The sequence below is a fragment of the Anguilla rostrata genome, chromosome 4 (assembly GCF_018555375.3).
Source record: "Anguilla rostrata isolate EN2019 chromosome 4, ASM1855537v3, whole genome shotgun sequence".
Classification (NCBI taxonomy): Eukaryota; Metazoa; Chordata; class Actinopteri; order Anguilliformes; family Anguillidae; genus Anguilla; species Anguilla rostrata.
The window spans coordinates 63,149,057-63,169,278 of record NC_057936.1 but is presented as its reverse complement, the minus strand read 5'-3'; the positions used below and the strand labels follow the sequence as shown (position 1 = coordinate 63,169,278).

The 20,222-nt window shown below is 40.9% G+C and overlaps 1 protein-coding gene across 1 annotated transcript in view; it reads left to right on the top strand.

The window, feature by feature from the left end:
- Positions 1-185: 185 nt before the first annotated feature.
- The window catches only part of LOC135254163 (uncharacterized), a 66,594-nt gene continuing 46,557 nt past the window's right edge, over positions 186-20,222 (top strand). Inside the window, exons 1-5 of the mRNA XM_064334143.1 lie at positions 186-276; positions 1,686-2,015; positions 2,581-2,895; positions 17,511-17,840; positions 18,300-18,542. Of these exons, the coding sequence (XP_064190213.1) occupies positions 213-276; positions 1,686-2,015; positions 2,581-2,895; positions 17,511-17,840; positions 18,300-18,542 (1,282 nt within the window). The 5' untranslated portion in view covers positions 186-212. The remainder of the gene's footprint in view (positions 277-1,685; positions 2,016-2,580; positions 2,896-17,510; positions 17,841-18,299; positions 18,543-20,222) is intronic.

Sequence of the window (20,222 nt, the reverse complement as noted above, 5' to 3'; positions counted from 1 at the left end):
GTTTTATAAGGTGTTTCACAATGGGGGAAACGATAATGCATAACGATGTAGGAAATGATAATGAGGTTTCCTGCTCTGGCCACTGAGAGAGCAGAGACTACAGAGCAAGTGAGGGTTGAGAGGTGGGGACTGAGAGGGACAGGAAGTGAAAATCATGCTATAGGTATCTTGAGGTTCTAACAGACACGCATACCGACACCCATCAAGCACACATGGCTCCCTCTCTGCTACTCTTCCTCTCCATCATCTTCCTCACACTTCCCGCTGTATTACCAGGTAGGACTCGTTTCTCACACTGTATACTGAATACCGCAGCACTGTGTCAGCGAGACTCTCTGTGTCTTGAACTTGAATTAATGGATTTTACTGAAGTCTGTAGTTTACATGAATAGAACATGATTATGATACAACTGAAATATTTTTTTGCAATCAGAGTCCAACTCATGAACATAAATAGACCCTTGCTACATACCTGGAATTCATAAGCTTCTGTTTTTACTTGCCCATGGCAAATTCACTTCCTGTTATCCATTAATTTATGATGAATAAAAATCAGTCTTAAAAATAATTTATGAAGCCACATAAAACTGTTTACTTGTATGGAATTAATGTCAGTTTTTTCTTTAAAAAGGTTTCATTACCCCTTACACTGCATATTCATGTTTCTTCTCGTCAAAGTCATTAAAACTACTGCAGAACCAGACCTCTTCATGAAGGTAAACAGATAGGAATGTACAGTTTGTAAATTGTGTAGTTGTACATTATCAGTACATTACATTGCATTACTTTTTCTAAAAACAATACAAGCCTGACCATGTCCTATATCAGTATGCGTGGAATTCTAATTAAAGCCAATGATCTTTCCGTCCATCACGTACTTTGCGTGATTCCACTAGCTCTCAGTTCTACCTGAAAGAGAAGCTACGATAATACTGTTCCGTACGTGCGAATGCCTTCGCGGAAATGGCTTCAGCACCACAGTAAAATGTATCGTGACATTTTTTGCTGTGTTGAGCAGAAAGCATTAACCACAGGAAGTAATGCTGTCGCTTAACTGAGACTGGGCACCGCATTCGGGCAGCACGTGAGAGTCGAGCCAGGCTTCGGCGGAATCAGCTGACGGTTCGAACTCCCCCTACTCATTTGATGAAATGGTTATTAGCCTAACCCTTATGGGTGGGACAGAATGCAAGCGGGAGGTTTTTTTTTTTTTCATTTTTTGTCATGGTTTTTAAAAAAATATTTAAATCCGACAGCATTACGTTTCACTCAGGAAAACCTCCTCTGCATTGTCGCTGGAAAACAGAACCGCAACATACCACCCACACAGTCCTCAAAGGTGAACAGTGCTTTTCACTTTGCTGCAACCCAGTGAGGGCAGCCCAAACTCTCTGAAAAGTCAAATAACATGCGTCCTTCACGTCAGCACACTCTCGTTACAGACGTTACAGGAGAAATGACGGAGTGTCGAATTCATTATGCAATTATTTTGTCGATTTTAATCTGGCATCATTAAGCCTACCTGCAGCTCATATTGGTATAACAGCAACAATGTCTGTCCAGGCTTCTGGATCTGAACACTTATATTCACTGCTGGCGCGGTGCTATAGATGCATCGCAAAGGAAAGAGCTCTGATGTCACCTTCAAGTCGAGTCTTTGACGAAGCGTGTGTTTCTCTCTACAGGCGCTGACGCTGTGTCCACAGTGAGCAACGTAGCTGTGCAGAGAGGAAGATCTGTCACCATCCCATGTCACTATGATAGGAAATATGAAAGTAATGAGAAGTACTGGTGCCAGGGGTCATTGTGGAGTGGGTGTTATATTGTGGTGCGCACCAAGTTTCGAAAAGTCAGAGGTGAAACGTCGATCACTGATGACCCCACCCATCATGTCTTCACTGTTACCATGACAAAGCTGAAGACAGAGAACTCTGGATATTACTGGTGTGCTGTAAAGATCGGGGATCATTTGACTGTAGATAAAAGCAAATATCTGTACCTGTCTGTCACTGCAGGTAAGATGGCTGCACTCAGTGAAATGTGTATTCTAACTTCGTAATATCATTACCTTTACCCAAGCACCTGCCCTTTGATTTGATAAAAAATATATGTTTAAATATATATACACTACACTAGACTTCACAGATGTAAGCTTATTGTTGGAGACATTCCTTATTTTCGCTTCTTAATATGTTATTTGTTTGTGTGCACTTTTACTTTTAAACACTGGGTGGCGTATAGGGGTACAGGTGCACTTAAGCTTACCACACAGGAAGTGGAAACAGGCATTGCTTACTGGGCGAACTTAGCAAACAGTTTTTGACCGTGCTTATGTGCACATATGAACGCCCGAATTGTTTGGAGAGATAACTTTCATCTGTAGATTACTGAAACCATACGAACATGATATTTCAGTGAACAAATCAATGATGTCTTAAGAATCAAAGAAAATTGATGGATTGGACATAGTTGTTTTGCCAAAGGGTTTGTACTGAAAAAGCCTAACCCCAGTAGCAGCCACACTGTGATTTTTTAAGAAGTTGCTACAGGTACATATATTTTTTATTCTGTGGTGTTTAGGCACTCCTGGACTCTGGGTTGACCAGCAGGAGGTGACCGGTGTGGAAGGGGGCCGTGTCAGTGTACAGTGTCACTATAATGATCCGAGCAGCACGAAGAAGTGGTGCAGGGCTGAGGGCTCCTGTGTGGAAGTGAATTCTGCTAAATCTGGAAGATCAGAGATCAAAGACGACCGCTCTGAAAATGTCTTCATTGTGACTATGAGGGAGCTGAACAGGGAGGACACAGGCTGGTATTGGTGTGCTGCTGGAGAACAACAGATCCCTGTTCACATCACTGTCACTCAGAAACCTACAACTACCACAGTCACCACATGTAAGGAATTTAAGTCTGCATGCATTCTATCATAAAATTTTAAATGGACTTTTCTGTCACGTCCTCACAGTGAGGCTTGAAAAACAGGGTTGTAATGGCTTGTTGCAAAATGTTTTTCACCAACTGGTGCCAGCGCTGTCTTGTACTATTGTGTAGACTGTAGTGTATCACTGGCTTCAAGAGCGCAAGCGCAGGAGTTCGGTTCTACTTTTACATTACCACAATGTTGCAGAACACACACACACACACACACACACGCACGCACACACGCACGGACGCACACAAATAACACAATAAAAGATGGAGGGAATCTTCATGAAGCATTCATTGATATATATTATTCTCAAGGGGGCGAGGGGGGTGGGGGGGAGTGCTTTTGTAACAGAATTATTATTATTATCTATTTCCATTAAAATTTCAGTCTGGACTTCGAGCTTGCTGACAGATGCCATTACATCTCCCTCTAAAGCCCACAAGAAATACACACTGATCATCACAACAGAAGCACCTTCTACTGTCCAGAAGACCAGTTGTCCGGAACATGGAAGCCAGCAGCGTTCCGGGTAAGTTTTGTGTTCTCCCCTTAGCGTTTCCTCTTTCAGTAAGTGAGGCCAGTCTATGTACAGCCCTCTGATGTGTCTGTGAGCATCTTTCCCACTTCCTGTAAGCAGGCAGGTTCTCCATGAGACAGCAGCTGCACTGGAGCTCATTCAGTGCTTTTGCTGCCTGCAGGGAATACACTGATGTTCAACCAGAGGCTTGGAAATAAGTTCCATTGTGCTACTGAGGAGATAATACAGGAACATAATCTGTGGTGCGCTCACTGAATGACACTCAAACCAGCCTTTTCTGCGTAGTGCACCGACGAGCTTGGAACGGACTCTGGGGCCGCTACGCCACACCGGGGTTGCTTTGGTGTTCCTAATATGCTCCGCCGTCGCCTTTTGGAAGATTTGGCGATACCGCAGTAAGTCGTGTGATCCTTCTATTATTTCTTTAATCACAAGCCTTTGTGTGCCCAGTATAATTGGTTCTATTTAACGATTATTTTGTTGTGTGTTTGATGGCGTAGGGGCACAGCACTCGAGAGAGAACAGAGAAGACGTGGGACGTTACTCCATAAAAATAACACCGGTGAGCCCTGCAATCTACAGTATGACCATTGATGTGGTACTCAAAGATCGTTTGATAAAAGTACAGGATTTCCCTGTCCTTATAAAAAATTGCATGACGAAATTGTGTTTTTCCCTTTTTTATTAGATGTAGAGTCACTCTGATGTCATCATCGCCAGAATCGTTCCAGCCTCAGCTTTAACACCTCAATATCTGCACTAATCACTGTATTACCACAGTTCTTATCCTATTTGTATTGTGTAGAGGGGAGTCAAACTGGGACTCAGAAAAGGCTGGCATTTGAACGAGCCTGCAGGCTGGGACTCATCCTGGACTTCAAAGAACCCAGAGCCGTGTGCTAAAACAATAAGTTACTCGGACTTCCTCGGGATGAGCAGGCCATTGGGCCTCTGGAATGTTGCCATCTGGACAGACTAAGATAAGGGGAACTAGTCTCTTTGTTTATGGTTGTGGGGGTGTGTGTGTTGGGGGCCATTAAGGGTAAAAAGATCATCAGGCCTCTGGAAAAATGGTGGGGCAACTGCGCTTGACAGTACCACAGTGCCCTTATGTGGTCCCCTCTGTCATTACACTTTTTATTTATTTTCTGGATCTGGACTTTAAACCCCGGAAAACCGTACAAACCATGCACATGTTTTCATTGTATTACTGTATTATGCCTTATGTAATAATAACATGGATTGCATGTAAAATGGTTCAACAAAAGGGTATTTTCATGACAACTGCACCATAATATTACATCCCCTGGACATGTTTGGTATGGGCGTATTCATATGTTTCATACCAAATAACATTTAATAAAACATAGTTTCAGAAACTCAGGGAAAAAACAATGGAATGTCCTCTCTGGTAATCATCTCCTTTTCCCGATTTCCCCACTAATTGTTTTAACAGCAGCCTCCAAATGGTGGGGGCCGAAATTACAGATTTATTATTCGGCCAGGTTAATTTATGGCAATGCCGCCTCGATCAAACGCGGGATTTGGCCTAAAAGGAAGGGAGACAATCCTGTCGAGGAAGATCGCAATCGACTTCCCACACTGCGCAGACTCTGTGATTTTGTGTGTAGCTAAACAGGCTGGGTAAGAATGTTTTACTCTGTATTTATGTTTTTAAACCTTCCGTATTTTATAATTGATTGTGAATTTGAAGCTAATGACCTGCCTGCCTGTTAAATAAATTCTTCTTATTTTTAACTGCGTGGTCTTCATGATCATTTTGATCTTCTTTCAGCCAAAATTCCGATTAAATACTCAGGGGGACAATTATGACTAGGACCTACTGATCAGGGGTCTAGTACCAGTGAACGTCTTATGAGGTCCTCAGTTAGATAGGCGACCACGATCTGCCCGCTAATCGGGATTGGTTGGTATTGGTTCTGGTGTTTTGGCTTAAGAGGACCCTTGGGCGTTATACGCCGGTTCTTGTCAAATTGCCTTAAGGAGCCCGATAGATACACACTGTCCTGGGCTCATAACTATCTATGCCAAAGGAAGGCATGTATTATGGTGGTCAGCCTCCTACCCTCTAGGCCTTCACCGAACTGAGGTTTAACAAAAGTGTTAAACCCGGGAGCATATATTGAGGAATGATGGCACAAGATAGAGTCAGTGTAACCACTCCCAAGTTCCCAGACCATTAATAAGTTACACGACCTAGTACCTTCGTGGGCGGTTTGCCATGGAACTGTGCCCTGGCATATTGCGGGGGCGGGGGGGAACCATGTTGGTTTGCATTCATGACACGCCAGGGGCGGCCCCAGTCTGGCGGTCTTCCCCATCCTCGGACTGATTTTTGCATTTCTCTTCTCGAGCTGCTGGGGTTAATCAGGGCTCTATTCTTCATCATGCACCACACCACCCCACCTTCACCGTTCTATACGTATTATAAAGTGCTTCACAAAGGGAAAAAGATAATACATAAAAATGATAATAGATAATAAAAAATAAAATAAAATAGTAAAAAGATAATACACAAAAAAAAGGTGTAGGAAATGATAATGATAGTTATCCTGCTCTGGCCACAGAGAACACACGCTACTGAGCATGACGGGCCAAAGAGGTGGGGACTGAGCGGAACAGGAAGTCAGATTCATGCTAAAGGAAGCAGGAGTCTCTAGCATACACGCACAATTACACACGGCATGCACATATGGCTCCCCCTCAGCTACTCTTCCTCTCCATCCTCTTCCTCTCTGTACTGCCAGGTAGGACTCGTTTCTCACACTGTGTACTGAATACTGGAGCATTGTGGCAGAGACTGTCTGCACCATAAACTTGAATTAATGAATTATACTGAAGTCTGGAGTTTGCATGAATACGACTGAAGTTCAAATATTTTTTGCAATCTGAGTGAAACTCAAACTTTCTTACAACATTAATTTACGATGAATTAAAATCACAGTCAGAAAATGTATGAAGCCACACAAAACTAGTTTAGTTGTCTGCAATTGATGGTTGTTTCTTTTTTTGTTTCCTTAAAAATGACTGCTGCACTGCGTAGTCTTATACTTTTATCGTTAAGGCCTTTGAAGCCAATTTCTGCAGAAAATTCCATTTCATGAAGCTGAACTGATAAAATGTAAAGTTTGTGCATTGTGTACTTGTACAAGGGAATGCATTACATTACATTACATTACAATCATTTGGCTGACAGTTTTCCAGCACAGTGAACAGTAGCTGAAAATATCAGTGTTACTCTCAGGAAAACCAGAATGCACATGCTGCTAAAAAAGTACATTCGCAATCACTAAAAGCAACGCAAACCCAACGAATAACAACCTACATTTTAAAAGTTTATATGTTTTTGGAACTGTCTAAAAACAATAAAAGCAAGATCATGATTCATATCCCGTATCAGTATATGTGATATTCTAATTAAAGTCAATGACCCTTTCACACTTCACACTTCTAAGTTTTATCAGTAAGATTATAGTTGCTATAACATTGTTCTGTAAGTCTGAACACTCACAGAAATATCGTATGTGTGAACGCTTACAGAAATAGCTTCAACCACTCAGGAAAATGTGCCATGTTCTTTGTTGTGGTGAGCAGCAAGAATTAACCAGAGGAAATAGTGCTGTTCTGCAGCCTCAGTTTTTAATGATAAAACTGAGAGTGGAAGGATTGGGCATCTGTTTGTGTGCACTTTTGCACACAATATTTTCTGGGGCTGCCCCTCAAAAATTATTGCATTTAAAAGTCTCAACCTGTACAGGTACTGCCTTCCAGAGAGTATGTTTTAAAATATACTGGCCTTTATTCATGGAAGCAAGAATTAGTTTGCACAGGCTGCTATATATATATATATATATATATATATATATATTTTTTTTTTTTTTTTTTAACCTGTAATTTAAATTTAGGCTTAATTTATGCTGCCGTTCTGTGTATAGATGCTGCTGTTACTTATCTATGTGTTGTAGATGCAGTGTATGAAATGGATGCTCTCCATTTCATAACTGCCAGGTCACTCACACACAGCTGCATCTTATACACTGGAGAGGGTGCTGGACCTCCATAGCTGCACCTAGGCCTCATCTCTGGAGCCCGATTTTCAAAATTCATACGGAAACTCCTACCTAACCTTTGCTCGGCTTGAACTTATGTGATTTCCAGGCTCTTTTTTATAATTATCATAAAACCCCTCCCAAATCTGGAATGTCCAATTCACAAACCATGTGCAAGACTGCACAAATACGCCCCTGCTGCTGGTGTAATTTCCTGAATGGTGGATGTTAGCTACAGTAACTATTTAGCTTGCACTGCTTTAGCCAGTGTGCTAATAATGAGTAATAATGTCCTATGTTAATAAGCACACAGTTATGCATGCTTAGTCTTGTATCCAATAAAACAGTCAATATGTTCAAATGACACCAGTACCGAAATAAGACAGACGCCATCGATGCATATCCACCGTTCAGGTAATGACACCGCCTCGGGAGAGTGAAGACACTCGTCTCGGGTTGTTCTCTGAAACACACGGTGCCAGCCAGCTGCTTCTTTTCACACCTCAACCACAAGCTGCACACGCATTCCAGAGCAGGGGTGGTGGAAAGACCCATTTATACGCGTGCGCAGAGAGCTAGCCACAGGCCCCTGGACAGACAATAGGGGTCGCTCGAGCAACAAACAGTGCTATCCCCGCCAGTTTAATCCCTCCCATATATCCCTTTGCCCGAATAGCCAACTGTGTGCCGCCCCTGCAGGGCTGTTGGCCACTGTCAGCACAAGAGCGGGTCGGATTTGACCCGAGACCGTGGTGCTTACGGCGCTTTTATTTGTGAGCCACCCAGCAGCCAGCAAAACATACTTTTAAATTCCCCATCTGCAAACACCCATTTCCCCCAGAGTGATGTACATCTCCACTTCTGTATGCTGCTCTGGATAAGACTGTCTAAGTGATTGTAATTGAATGTAATTCTACAGTTGAAAAGCTGCGTTTATTAGACTTGGTGGTAATGGAACACATCCTTGAAGAAATTGAATCTTGACACTTGTCTCTTTGAATGAACGCAAAAGCAGGGTAACTGCAACACAGGTCCTGAGTGTAAATGCATTTAATCACACTGTTTGCTGGTACCATTGTTCCACGTTTTTCTTGTACCACGTTACTCTTATGTTTCTTCTGTGTCTCTAAAGGTATTGAGTGTGTGACTGCTGTTCTGTCTTATAAAAGAGATTTCAATGTTATGAGGCTACGTATAAGTAAAGGAAAAAAAAAATGTCAGAATATTACTATCAAGGATGTGTAGGAGACCATTACCAAATGTGCTTATGTTTTAGTTTTTCATTTGTGTAATGCATTATCATTTTTAAAAATCTACGATTTAACGGAATGTTCAAGAAACATTTGAAAATGAATGAATGAATTGAATTACAAGATTATTGTAACAATTTGTTCTATATGTTGCTGTGTTAGTCCAAATTTTACTAAGACCCAATGTGTTGGTTACATTTATTGTCATGGTGTGTTTGAGTGAATAAGTGCGTTGGTGATGTTTGTACTCAGTAATAAGGGCACACCACTCACAGAGGGCTAAACACCACATTTCACCAAGACTGCTTTATGTGGACCAGATAAGGATAGGATGTATTTTATTCAGACCGGAGAAAGCAGAGAGAGTAACAGATACAGAGGGGATCTCAATTCACTCCATTGTGATGGTAAAATGAACCCAAACTGATGAAGTGTGTGTTTCTCTCTGCAGGTGCTGGTGCTGTTTCCACAGTGAGTAATGTAGCAGTACAGAATGGGAGATCTGTCACCATCCCATGTCACTATGATAAGAAATATGAAAAGCATGAGAAATACTGGTGCCGGGGTCAGCTTGGAATACGTGTCGTACTGTAGTACGCACTGACTTTCCAAAGTCGAAGGTGACACATCATCTCTGATGACCCCACCCATCATGTCTTCACTGTTACCATAAAATATCTGATGGAGCGGGACACTGGATATTACTGTGTGGTGTAGAAATCAAGGGGTTGGTGATGAGCACAAATATCTGTACCTGTCGGTCACTGCAGGTAAGACGGCTTCAGCACACACTGCACTCAGAAAGACCTGCTTCCCAACCTCTTAATAACAGCATCTTCACTTGATGATTTTCAATCAGTGCTGCTCAGAACGTTCTACTGTAGAGTGCTGCACTGGGGGTAAATGGGTTAACCTAGCGGTTATCCCAGCAACACTGAGTTTTTCCAAAACATATAAATGCGCTGGCATGTTTGTTTGTAACTCTACACAAAGAATGAGAGTGGGGTGGCAACTTTAATGGTACTTTCTTTGCAATCTACTGCCAGTATGAATCCATGAGAATATGGAAATTATTTGCTTTGGACTTTGAGTGGCTTTAAAGTGCAGTTTACCTTTATTTTGGGGAAAACCTAACAGATACAATGCTTTATATTGTTGACATTATTCTATGGTTTTTATTCAGAATCTCCTGGACTCTGGGTTGACCAGCAGGAGGTGACCGGTGGGGAAGGGGGCCATGTCATGTGCAGTGTCACACTATTTATCCAAGCAGCATGAAGAAGTGGTGCAGGCTGAGGGCTCCGTGTGGAAGTGAATTCTCTAAACCTGGAAGATCAGAGATCAAAGATAACCACTCTGAAAATGTCTTCATTGTGATGATGAGGGAGTTGAACAGAGAGGACACAGGCTGGTATTGGTGGTTACGGACACTACAGATCCCTGTACACATCACTGCTTTCAGAAAACTACTACTACCACAGTCACCACAAGTAAGGAACTCAAACCAAACAAACCCTGTATAACAATACATTTTATCATAGAATATTAAATGGTCTTCTCTCACTTCTGTCTGTGAGGGCATGTTGTGAATTTTATTAAAAACAGATGGGTATTAATGGTGTTTTTTCTTATGACATTTCATAGCAACCCAATCTTCAACATCAAGAGCACTATGCACATTCTTCCAGTTAGCACAGCAACGACATCAGCAACACCGAAGAGCCTTCAACCCCAAAGCAGTTAACAGTCACAATAGCTTGGTCATCTTTTCCACACACTTACAACAATAGGTAAGATAAGTATGAAAAAATCCTACAAATATTCAACTTCATATCTTTTTTAAAAGAAATTAATAATTATTTATATTATTTATAATTAATATAATGAATATGTTTAACTATAATTTAAAATCATAAATATAACAACAATAATAATATTAAAAGAAAACATAGGATAAATGCACCATTATTTTTTAATAAAATGACTGCTTTTCTGACCACTGTGCCCAGCATTCATTGCTCCTTCAAGGTCAATGAGGCCCTCCTGCAGCTACGCTAAGGCTGTTAAATATGATCAATAGGGGAACACAGTGTCAGATACCGAAAGACGATTGGCTCAAAGAAACAGGAGTTATTATTTTGTTCTGGTGCAAGTCTGTGGTGCAAAAAATGCACAGTGTGTGTTAACATGACCCCTGAATCTCATGTTGGCCTTTAAAATGGGGGTGAAAATAAAAAGGTAAAAGAAGATAAGTTTTGTATCTTTACAAATATATTTTTATGAAACAAAATGTTATGAAACCAGGTATTCAGCTCAAATGCAGCATAATTTCAGAGCAGAGCTTCTCATTTCTCTCAACAGCAGTAGTACTGGAATCCCGTAATGTGGATATATGACCCTAAAGCATGCCGCTGAGTTTAAATTTCAGGCACCCTGTTGCTATTGTTCAGTCTTTCAGACCTCACATTCGTTCTGATGATATCAGGGATACTGTTGCTGGCGGCAGCTGTTGCTGTGGTTACCTGGAAGCTGTGGAAGAAACACAGTGAGTATCCGTATGAAGCATGTTGGGTGTTGAAGTATCATTTGGATGCTGTGTATATGATCAGCACACTATTAGTGAATACACTGAATACACTGAGTCACAAGAATTCCACAGGCAGTAGGGGCTTCTGGGGGGTGTCTCACAGCCCTTTATCACGCTCTCTTATCCCAGCTCATCATGTGTCTCCTCACAGAGAGCGTCCAGGCGAACGCAAGAGCAAGAGAGGACAGGAGGATCAAGCTAACAGTACGTCGGTTTTTACACTCTTCTCTCTGCCGAGAAAGCTGAGGGTCAATGTCAGTCAAAAATCATTCAGAATATGAATCAGCCACAGAATGGAAAAGGACAATGGTGATGCGGAGTGGGTAGTCCTGTGGAAAAAATTATTGCCTACAACAAAATGTGAAGGTTCTTTATTCATATGAAAGAAGTTCATATACAGAAAAGCTGCACTTACCAAATTAAATTAAATTCAGAACAATCTTAGATTGGATACTTTGAGCCACACAAAGTTTCTGGTTGAACATGTAGAACTGGGAACCTGCAAACATGAAGCTAAGCCTATAGACACTAGTTCTATTTACACAGAACGACTACTATGATTTATTTCATAGTAAAATGTAGATATTGTTTTTCTAACTCTATAGCTTGATGTCCATTCTCTGGAAATGAGTCACTGCTTGTACCTGGTCCACCTGTTGAATGGCCCTACTGTGCCGTTTAAAAGGCAGAGGTCTGTACAGATAGACCAGCCATTATGATGAGCTTTCGTTGTGTTCTCTCTCCTAGCAGAATGTGACCCTGAGGATGAAGTGACCTCGCACAGTGTTCACCAAGACACGGTCATCATCACACAGAATGAGTCCACCCAGTCACAGGTTGGGTAGCGGTTGGATTTCTCACACATTTACAAAGTGCCTTTGCAGAGAATCATACACAATATTCAGTCTCATTTCTTCCTTCCTACAGATGTTTAGAGATCCTGTCTTTTTCAGATTTTGTTTTCTTGGATAAAATTATAGGTATAGCTGTGTAACAAGTTCCTAACCCTAACCCTAGATACTGTTCTTCCCTCTGGATAAGTTAATTGGCTAAATGATTGTAATGTGATGTAAACTCTGGTCAGTAACAGAAACTTGTTCCCTCTTACTGTCCCAGCCATCTGAGAATCCTGCAGATGAGGTCATGTACTGCTCAGTCATCCTGCAAAATACACAGGTGAGACTGTTCATCATATTTCAGTGTCAGGTACACAGACAGCAGATATCAGTAGGTAAACTGGCACACAATAGGAAAGGTGAACATGTATGTATGATCACTAGTCTTTTAACCTTGATTTACTTCTTCAAATGTCCACACTCAAAACACAGGGTGTCAATTATAGTGTGGAGCTGGAGTTTAAATCTCCACAGAACTGCATTACCACTGGAACAGCTATTTAAGTCTGAGAAATAAGAATGAGCTGTTCAGGTTTCCTGCAGTTATTTGGTCTAGGGGTTTAAAACTGAGGTTTAGTCTGACCCACTTAACATGAAACGAGAAATGTTTGTATACCTCTCAGTATAGTTAATTTTTGAGTGACTAAAATACTGTGTATGCATGTCCTCTTCTGTACAGGCCACACACTCCCCTAACCAGTCTCCAGCAGGAACAGCTGATGATGTGATTTACAGCTCAGTAGCCCTGCAGAAAAAATAGGTATATTTGGGTGGATTTGCACTTTTTTCATCAGTTGAGCAGATCATTCTTTTTGCTTCAAACATATAAAAAGCAAGAGTCTGTAACTACTGTTGTAACTAGGAGCAGAAACTGCTGTCATATGGCATCTTTACTACCTGTACGTTCCCCTGAGATTTCTCTCTTTCTCTTTCATTTCAGTGATTACAGACACAGGGTGGCTGTGGTAAAGGGTTCACACTCTGCTATTTGAGTAGCGCTAAGAATAATCACAACTGTTTAGCTGTCTGTTACTCTGTGGGAGTTTGGTTCCTGAATGTCAGAACTTCAGTGAAGCTGCAACTTCTTGCACAGCAAACTCTATCCGCAGATCCTCCTCATATTCCACTGATGGTTTAATTTCACACAGACCGGGACATTCAGTAATTATGACCACACAGGTTTCACCTGCCAATATTTAATGCATTTAAACAGTGTAGGCTGATATTAAAGAAGTTGTAAGCTTTGCAGCACAGTATAGAAATAGTAGATCTGACTGACTGAATGCCTTTGGGCATTCATTTGGGGCATTTATTCTTCATGCCATTCTTAGCTATTTCTGATGTAATGTGACCGGAGAATAAATCACCCTTTAACAGACAAGTAAAGCATCAGATTATGAGTAATTAGCAGCTTGTTGTTGGATTAAAGCAAATTCTGGGCGTAATACTCCGCAGTTTTGATCTTTGCCCAAGAAATATCAACCCCTTAAATCATAAGATACTTATCTTAAGGCTCTGTGACTCATGGGAGTTGCATTTAATTATCTTTATAAACTTTCCTTCATTCCTTTCACTGGTTGTAGGACCTTTTTTCATTGTGCTAAAGGGTTTTCATTGTTTAACCCAAATTATCTTGATATATGTATGTCTGAATGTTCCCTGTCAGCTCAATAGGGGGGCAGCAATGAGTTTGATGACGGTCCCGACAGCAATTCTGTTTACATCACTGAACTGTATAAGAAGAGTTAATTGGTTTATATGCACAAGGGAAGAAGTCTGGATGCTCAGCAAAGTGAAGAACCTGAGGATTCCCATCAGAGGTCCTGTGTTGTATCATATTCAATAGGCCAGAGATTTCTTGGCTGAAAGCTGACTTTTATCCCTGTTTTATATGTATTATAAAGTTAGAAATATAATACATATACATGATAATAAACAAAACAACTAATAGTGAATATATAATTCATAAAGATGCAGGAAATGATAATGATAGATATCCTGCTCTGGCCACGGAGAGATCACAGACTGCAGAGCACGAGGGACCAAAGAGGTGGGGACTGAGAGGAACAGGAAGTGAGAATCATGTTAAAACGAGCTGAACCCTCTTACGGATGCATACACGCAAACAAGCTGGCATCATGCATATGACTACCACTCAGCTACTCTTCCTCTCCATCATCTTCCTCTCTGTACTGCCAGGTAGGACTCGTTTCTCACTGTGTACTGAATACTGGAGCATTGTAACAGCGATACTGTCTGGGCCATAAACTTGAATTAATGAATTATACTGAAGTCTGGAGTTTACATATATAGAATATGATTATGATGTAATTAAAATATTTTGTTGCAATCTGAGTTCAATTGCTTCTCTTTTTACTTGCGCTAAGGAAATTTACTTTCTTAAAACCTTAATTTACAATGAATAAAAATCACAGTTTAAAAAAGAATTCATGAAGCCACAAGAAACTATGTTTGTACGTATGCAATTGATGGTCTTTTCATTTTTGTTTCCTTAAAAAACTTTTTCATTGACTGTTACACTGCATACTCTTTTCTTTCTTATTTTCAAAGCCATTGAAACCAATTCATAGAGAAAGTCCATTTCATAAATCTCAACTGATGAAATTGTTATGTTTGTGCATTGTGTAGTTGTACAAGAGAATACATTATATTACACTTTACATTGCAATCATTTGGCAGACACCTTTCCAGCACAGTGAACAGCAGTTGAGAGCATCATTGTTACTCTCAGGAAAACCAGAATGTAGTCTCACTAAAAAGGCCCATTCATAATCACTAAAAGCAATGTGAACCCAAAAAATAACCTTTATTTTAATAGTTAATATATTTTTGTAACTGCCTAAAAACAACAAAATTATGATTCATTCCCCACATCAGTATGCATGATATTCTAAGTAAAATCAAGCCTTCATATACTTTGCATGATTAAAATAGCTCTGAGTTTAAACTGGATGTGAAGTTGCAATGGTATTTTTCTGTAGGTGTGAATAATCTCACAGAAAAGGCTTCAACCGCACAGTAAAATGTGCTGTGTTCTTTACTGTGGTGAGCAGAGAGGATTAAAAAGAGGAAATAATGCTGTTCTGCAGCCTCTAATGGTAAAATGATTAAACTCAGAACAGAAGGAGAATACATTTGTTTGTGAGAACTTTTGCACACATTATTTTCTGAGGCTTCCCCTTAGAAATCATTGCATTTAAAAGTCTCAACCTGTACAGGTACTGCCACCCAGAGAGTATGTTCTAAAATGTATGGGCCTTTTTTTCACGGAAGCAAGAATTAGTTTGCACAGGCTACTATATTTTATTAACCTGTAATTTAAATTTAGGCTTAAGTTATGATGCTGTTCTGTGTATACATGCTGCTGTTACTTATCTATGTGTTGTAGATGCAGTGTACCATGGTGCTCTCCATTTCATAACTTCCAGGTCACTCACACACAGTTGCATCTTATACACCAAAGGGGGCCTGACCTCCTTACCTGCATCTAGGCCTCAATTTTGCCCGATTTTCAAAAATCATTCAAAAACTCCTATCGTACCTTTGCTCGACTTGTAATACTGTGATTTCCAGGCTCTTTCTTAGAATTTTAAATGAGTTGTAAATTAATTTTTAAAGTTGGCATCTCCTGCCCCACCAAAATTTGGAATGTCCAATTCACAAACTATGTACACAAGCATGTCTATACGTCCCAAATGCTGGTGTAATTACCAGAACGGATGATGCTAACTTACTACTTAGCTTGCAATCTTTAGCCAGTGGTAATAATGAGTAATAATGTCCTATGTTATAAGCAACACAGTTATGCATGCTTAGTCTTGCATCCAATTAAAACAGTCAATATGTTCAAATGACACCAGTACCGAAATAGACAAGACGCCATCGATGCATATCCACCGTCAGGTAATGACACCGCCTCGGGAGAGTGAAGACCCCGCCCTGAGTTGTCTCCTGAAACACACGGTCCCAGCCAGCTGCTTCTTTTCACACCTCAGCCACAAGCTGCGCACGCATTCCAGAGCAGGGGTGGAGGAGACCCATTTATAAGCATGCGCAGAGAGCCAGCCACAGGCCCCTGGACAGACAATAGGGGTCGCTCAAGCAACAAACAGGTGCTATCCCCGCCAGTTTAATCCCTCCCATATATCCCTTTGTACATATAACCGGCTGTGTGCCGCCCTGCAGGGCTGTTGGCCACGTCAGCACAAGAGCGGGTCGGATTTGAACCGAGACCGTGGTGCTTACGGCGCTTTTACTTGTGAGCCACCCAGCAGCCAGCAAAACATACTTTTAAATTCCCCGTTCTCAAACACCCATTTCCCCCAGAATGATGTACATCTCCACTTCTGTATGCTGCTCTGGATAAGACTGTCTAAGTGATTGTAATTGAGTGTAATTCTACAGTTGAAAAGCTGCTTTTATTACACTTGGTGGTAATGGAACACATCCTTGAATAAACTGAATCTTGACACTTGTCTATTTGAATGAACGCAAAAGCAGAGTAACTGCAATACAGGTCCTGAGTGTAAATGCATTTAATCACACTGTTTGCTGGTACCATTGTTCCACGTTTTTCTTGTACCACGTTACTCTTATGTTTCTTCTGTGTTTCTAAAGGTATTGAGTGTGGGACTGCTGTTCTGTCTTATAAAAGAGATTTCAATATTATGAGGCTACATATAAGTAAAGGAAAAAAAAAAAATGTCAGAATATTATTATCAAGGATGTGTAGGAGACCATTACCAAATGTGCTTATGTTTTAGTTTTTCATTTGTGTAATGCATTATCATTTTTAAAAATCTACGATTTAACGGAATGTTCAAGAAACATTTGAAAATTAATGAATGAATTGAATTACAAGATTATTGTAACAATTTGTTCTATATGTTGCTGTGTTAGTCCAAATTTAATAAGACCCAATGTGTTGGTTACACTTATTGTCATGGTGTGTTTGAGTGAATAAGTGCGTTGGTGATGTTTGTACTCAGTAATAAGGGCACACCACTCACAGAGGGCTAAACACCACATTTCACCAAGACTGCTTTAAGTGGACCAGATAAGAATGGGATGTACTTTATTCAGACAGGGGAGAAAGCAGAGAGAGTAACAGATACAGAGGGGATCTCAAATCAGAAGTCAGCTGCCTTATAGACTGAGGTTTACTCCATTGTGATGGTAAAATGAACCCAAACTGATGAAGTGTGTGTTTCTCTCTGCAGGTGCTGACGCTGTGTCCACAGTGAGTAATGTAGCTGTACAGAGTGGAAGATCTGTCACCATCCCATGTCACTATGATAAGAAATATGAAAAGCATGTGAAATACTGGTGTTGGGGGAAAAATTGGAGTACATGTTCTTTTGTAGTGCGCACTGACTCTCCAAAAGTTGAAGGTGAAACGTCAATCACTGATGACCCCGACAATCATGTGTTCACTGTTACCATGGCGAAGCTGAAGACAGAGGACTCTGGATACTACTGGTGTGCTGTAGAGATCGGGGATCATTTGACTGTAGATGAAAGCAAATATCTGTACTTGTCTGTCACTGCAGGTAAGATGGCTTCACTTAGTGAGACCTGCTTCCCAAACTCTTATTAACAGCGTCTCCACTTTCCCCCAGTGATATCCTAGCGGTTCTAGTAGCAGCACAAAACTTGTAAAAAAAAAAATGAAACAGGCATGCGAGTTTAAAAATATCTTTGCTACTCTGCAAAACTATTGGTTTATTTTGACTCTGCATAAAAAATGAGTGTGGTGCCAATATAATTCTTGCAATCCCACTCACTGTATCCATAAGAGTATGAAAATTATTTTGCTTTAGTCTGCAAATGACTTTTTGCAAATGACAGTTCATTTTGATTTCGAGATTTAGGGAGGAAATTCATAGATGCATTTTATATTTTAAAAACATATGTGCTTTATAATTTTGTTTTTATTCTGTGGTGTTCAGGCACTCCTGGACTCGGGTTGACCAGCAGGAGGTGACCGGCGTGGAAGGGGGCCATGTCAGTGTGCAGTGTCACTATGATGAACCGAGCGCATGAAGAAGTTGCAGGGCTTGAGGGCTCCTGTGTGGAAGTGAATTCTGGAAGATTAGATATCAAAGACAACCGCTCTAAAAAGGTCTTCATTGTGACGATGAGGGAGCTGAACAGGGAGGACGCTGGCTGGTATTGGTGTGCTGCTGGAGAACTACAGATCCCTGTTCACATCACGGTCACTAGGAAAACTACAACTACCACAGTCACCACAAGTAAGGAACTCAAATTAAACAAACCTGTACAACAATGCATTTTATCATAGAATTTTAAATGGTCTTTCCTGTCACTCTCTCTCAGTGAGGGCATGTTGTGAATTTTTTATTCACCCATTGCTGACAGCACTCTCTTGCAGTAATGTGCAGACTGTAGGGTGTCACTGGCTTGTAGAGAGCAAGTAAGGAGGTCTGTTCTCCTTTTACATAACCAGTGTTACAACACACATACTCACACATGCGCGCACACACACACACATTTTATAAGGTATTGGTGATGCACTTTAGTTTAGTTTAGCAACACTGAATTGTCTTCATGTAATCCCAGGGTTTTGACCAAAATATTACTTCATAACTGAAACATTTAACAGTAGATCCATTGTGCAGGAGTTGTAATGTAGATGATAAAGAAACACTTACAATATCATCCAGTGGAGCAAAATGTATGGTTATCAGATAGTGACTGATTTATTTCCTTTGAAAACTTTGGAAAATTTTCCCTAATATTAGCATGGTGAACATCTCTCACATTCATGTTAGCTGGTCACACGCCATCCACATCCTCAGCAGCCACAGGAGGATGGGCCCCTTGAGCCTGGACCCTTCTAAGGGTTCTTCCTATAGGCTACCTAGGGAGCTTTTCCTGTCACTCTTGACCTATAGGCTTGCGTTTGTAAGGGTTTAAAGACTGGGGAACAATGTGAAATACTGTGACAAATGTCTAGTAATTTATCCTAAATACAAAAGTTTTGATTTAAACATTAGAAGTGTACCTTTGAGATAAAAAAATAAAAAAATAAATAATGGGAAACGTTTCAGACTGGGCCACATCTCTCTCTCAACCCCAAGAGAACAACAAATTGACCAGGACAGCAGAAGCACCTTCAACTGTCCAGAAAACCAGTTGTCCGGAACACGGAAGCCAGCCGTGTTCCAGGTGAGTTTTGTGCTCTCCCCTTAGCTTTTCCTCCTTCAGTGAGTGAGGCCAGTCTATGTCCATCCCCTCTGATGTGTCTGTGAGCATCTTTCCCACTTCCTGTAAGCAGGCGGGTTCACCATGAGACAGCAGCTGCACTGGAGCTCATTCAGTGCTTTTGCTGCCTGCAGATTAGAGTGTGCTGCAGGGAACACACTGATGTGCAACCAGAGGCTTGGAAATAAGTTCCAATGTGCGACACTACTGAGGAGATAATTACAGAAACATTATCTGTGGTGCACTCACTGAATGACACTCAAACCAGTCTCTTCTGCGTAGTGCACCGACGAGCTTGGAACGGACTCTGGGGCCGCTACGCCACACCGGGGTTGCTTTGGTGTTCCTAATATGCTCCGCCGTCGCCTTTTGGAAGATTTGGCGATACCGCAGTAAGTCGTGTGATCCTTCTATTATTAATCCAGTTTTCGTTATATTGGCACATTGAGATTTACTGCTAGCATTACTCAGTACTTTGTTGAGGCACCTTTGGCAAATCTTTTATGAAACACCCTCGAGTCAAATGAGATTTTTTTTTACCCTAAAGGATGTTAGTGTACTTACTTACAGATACACGTGGGCTTACACGACAGGAAGAAACCATTAGCAATAACAATAACAAAAACAACGAGAATACAATGAAATGCATGACTGGTTTAATGTTTCAGGGTAGAGGGGAGATAACTGTTAATGTGAAAATCGAATGT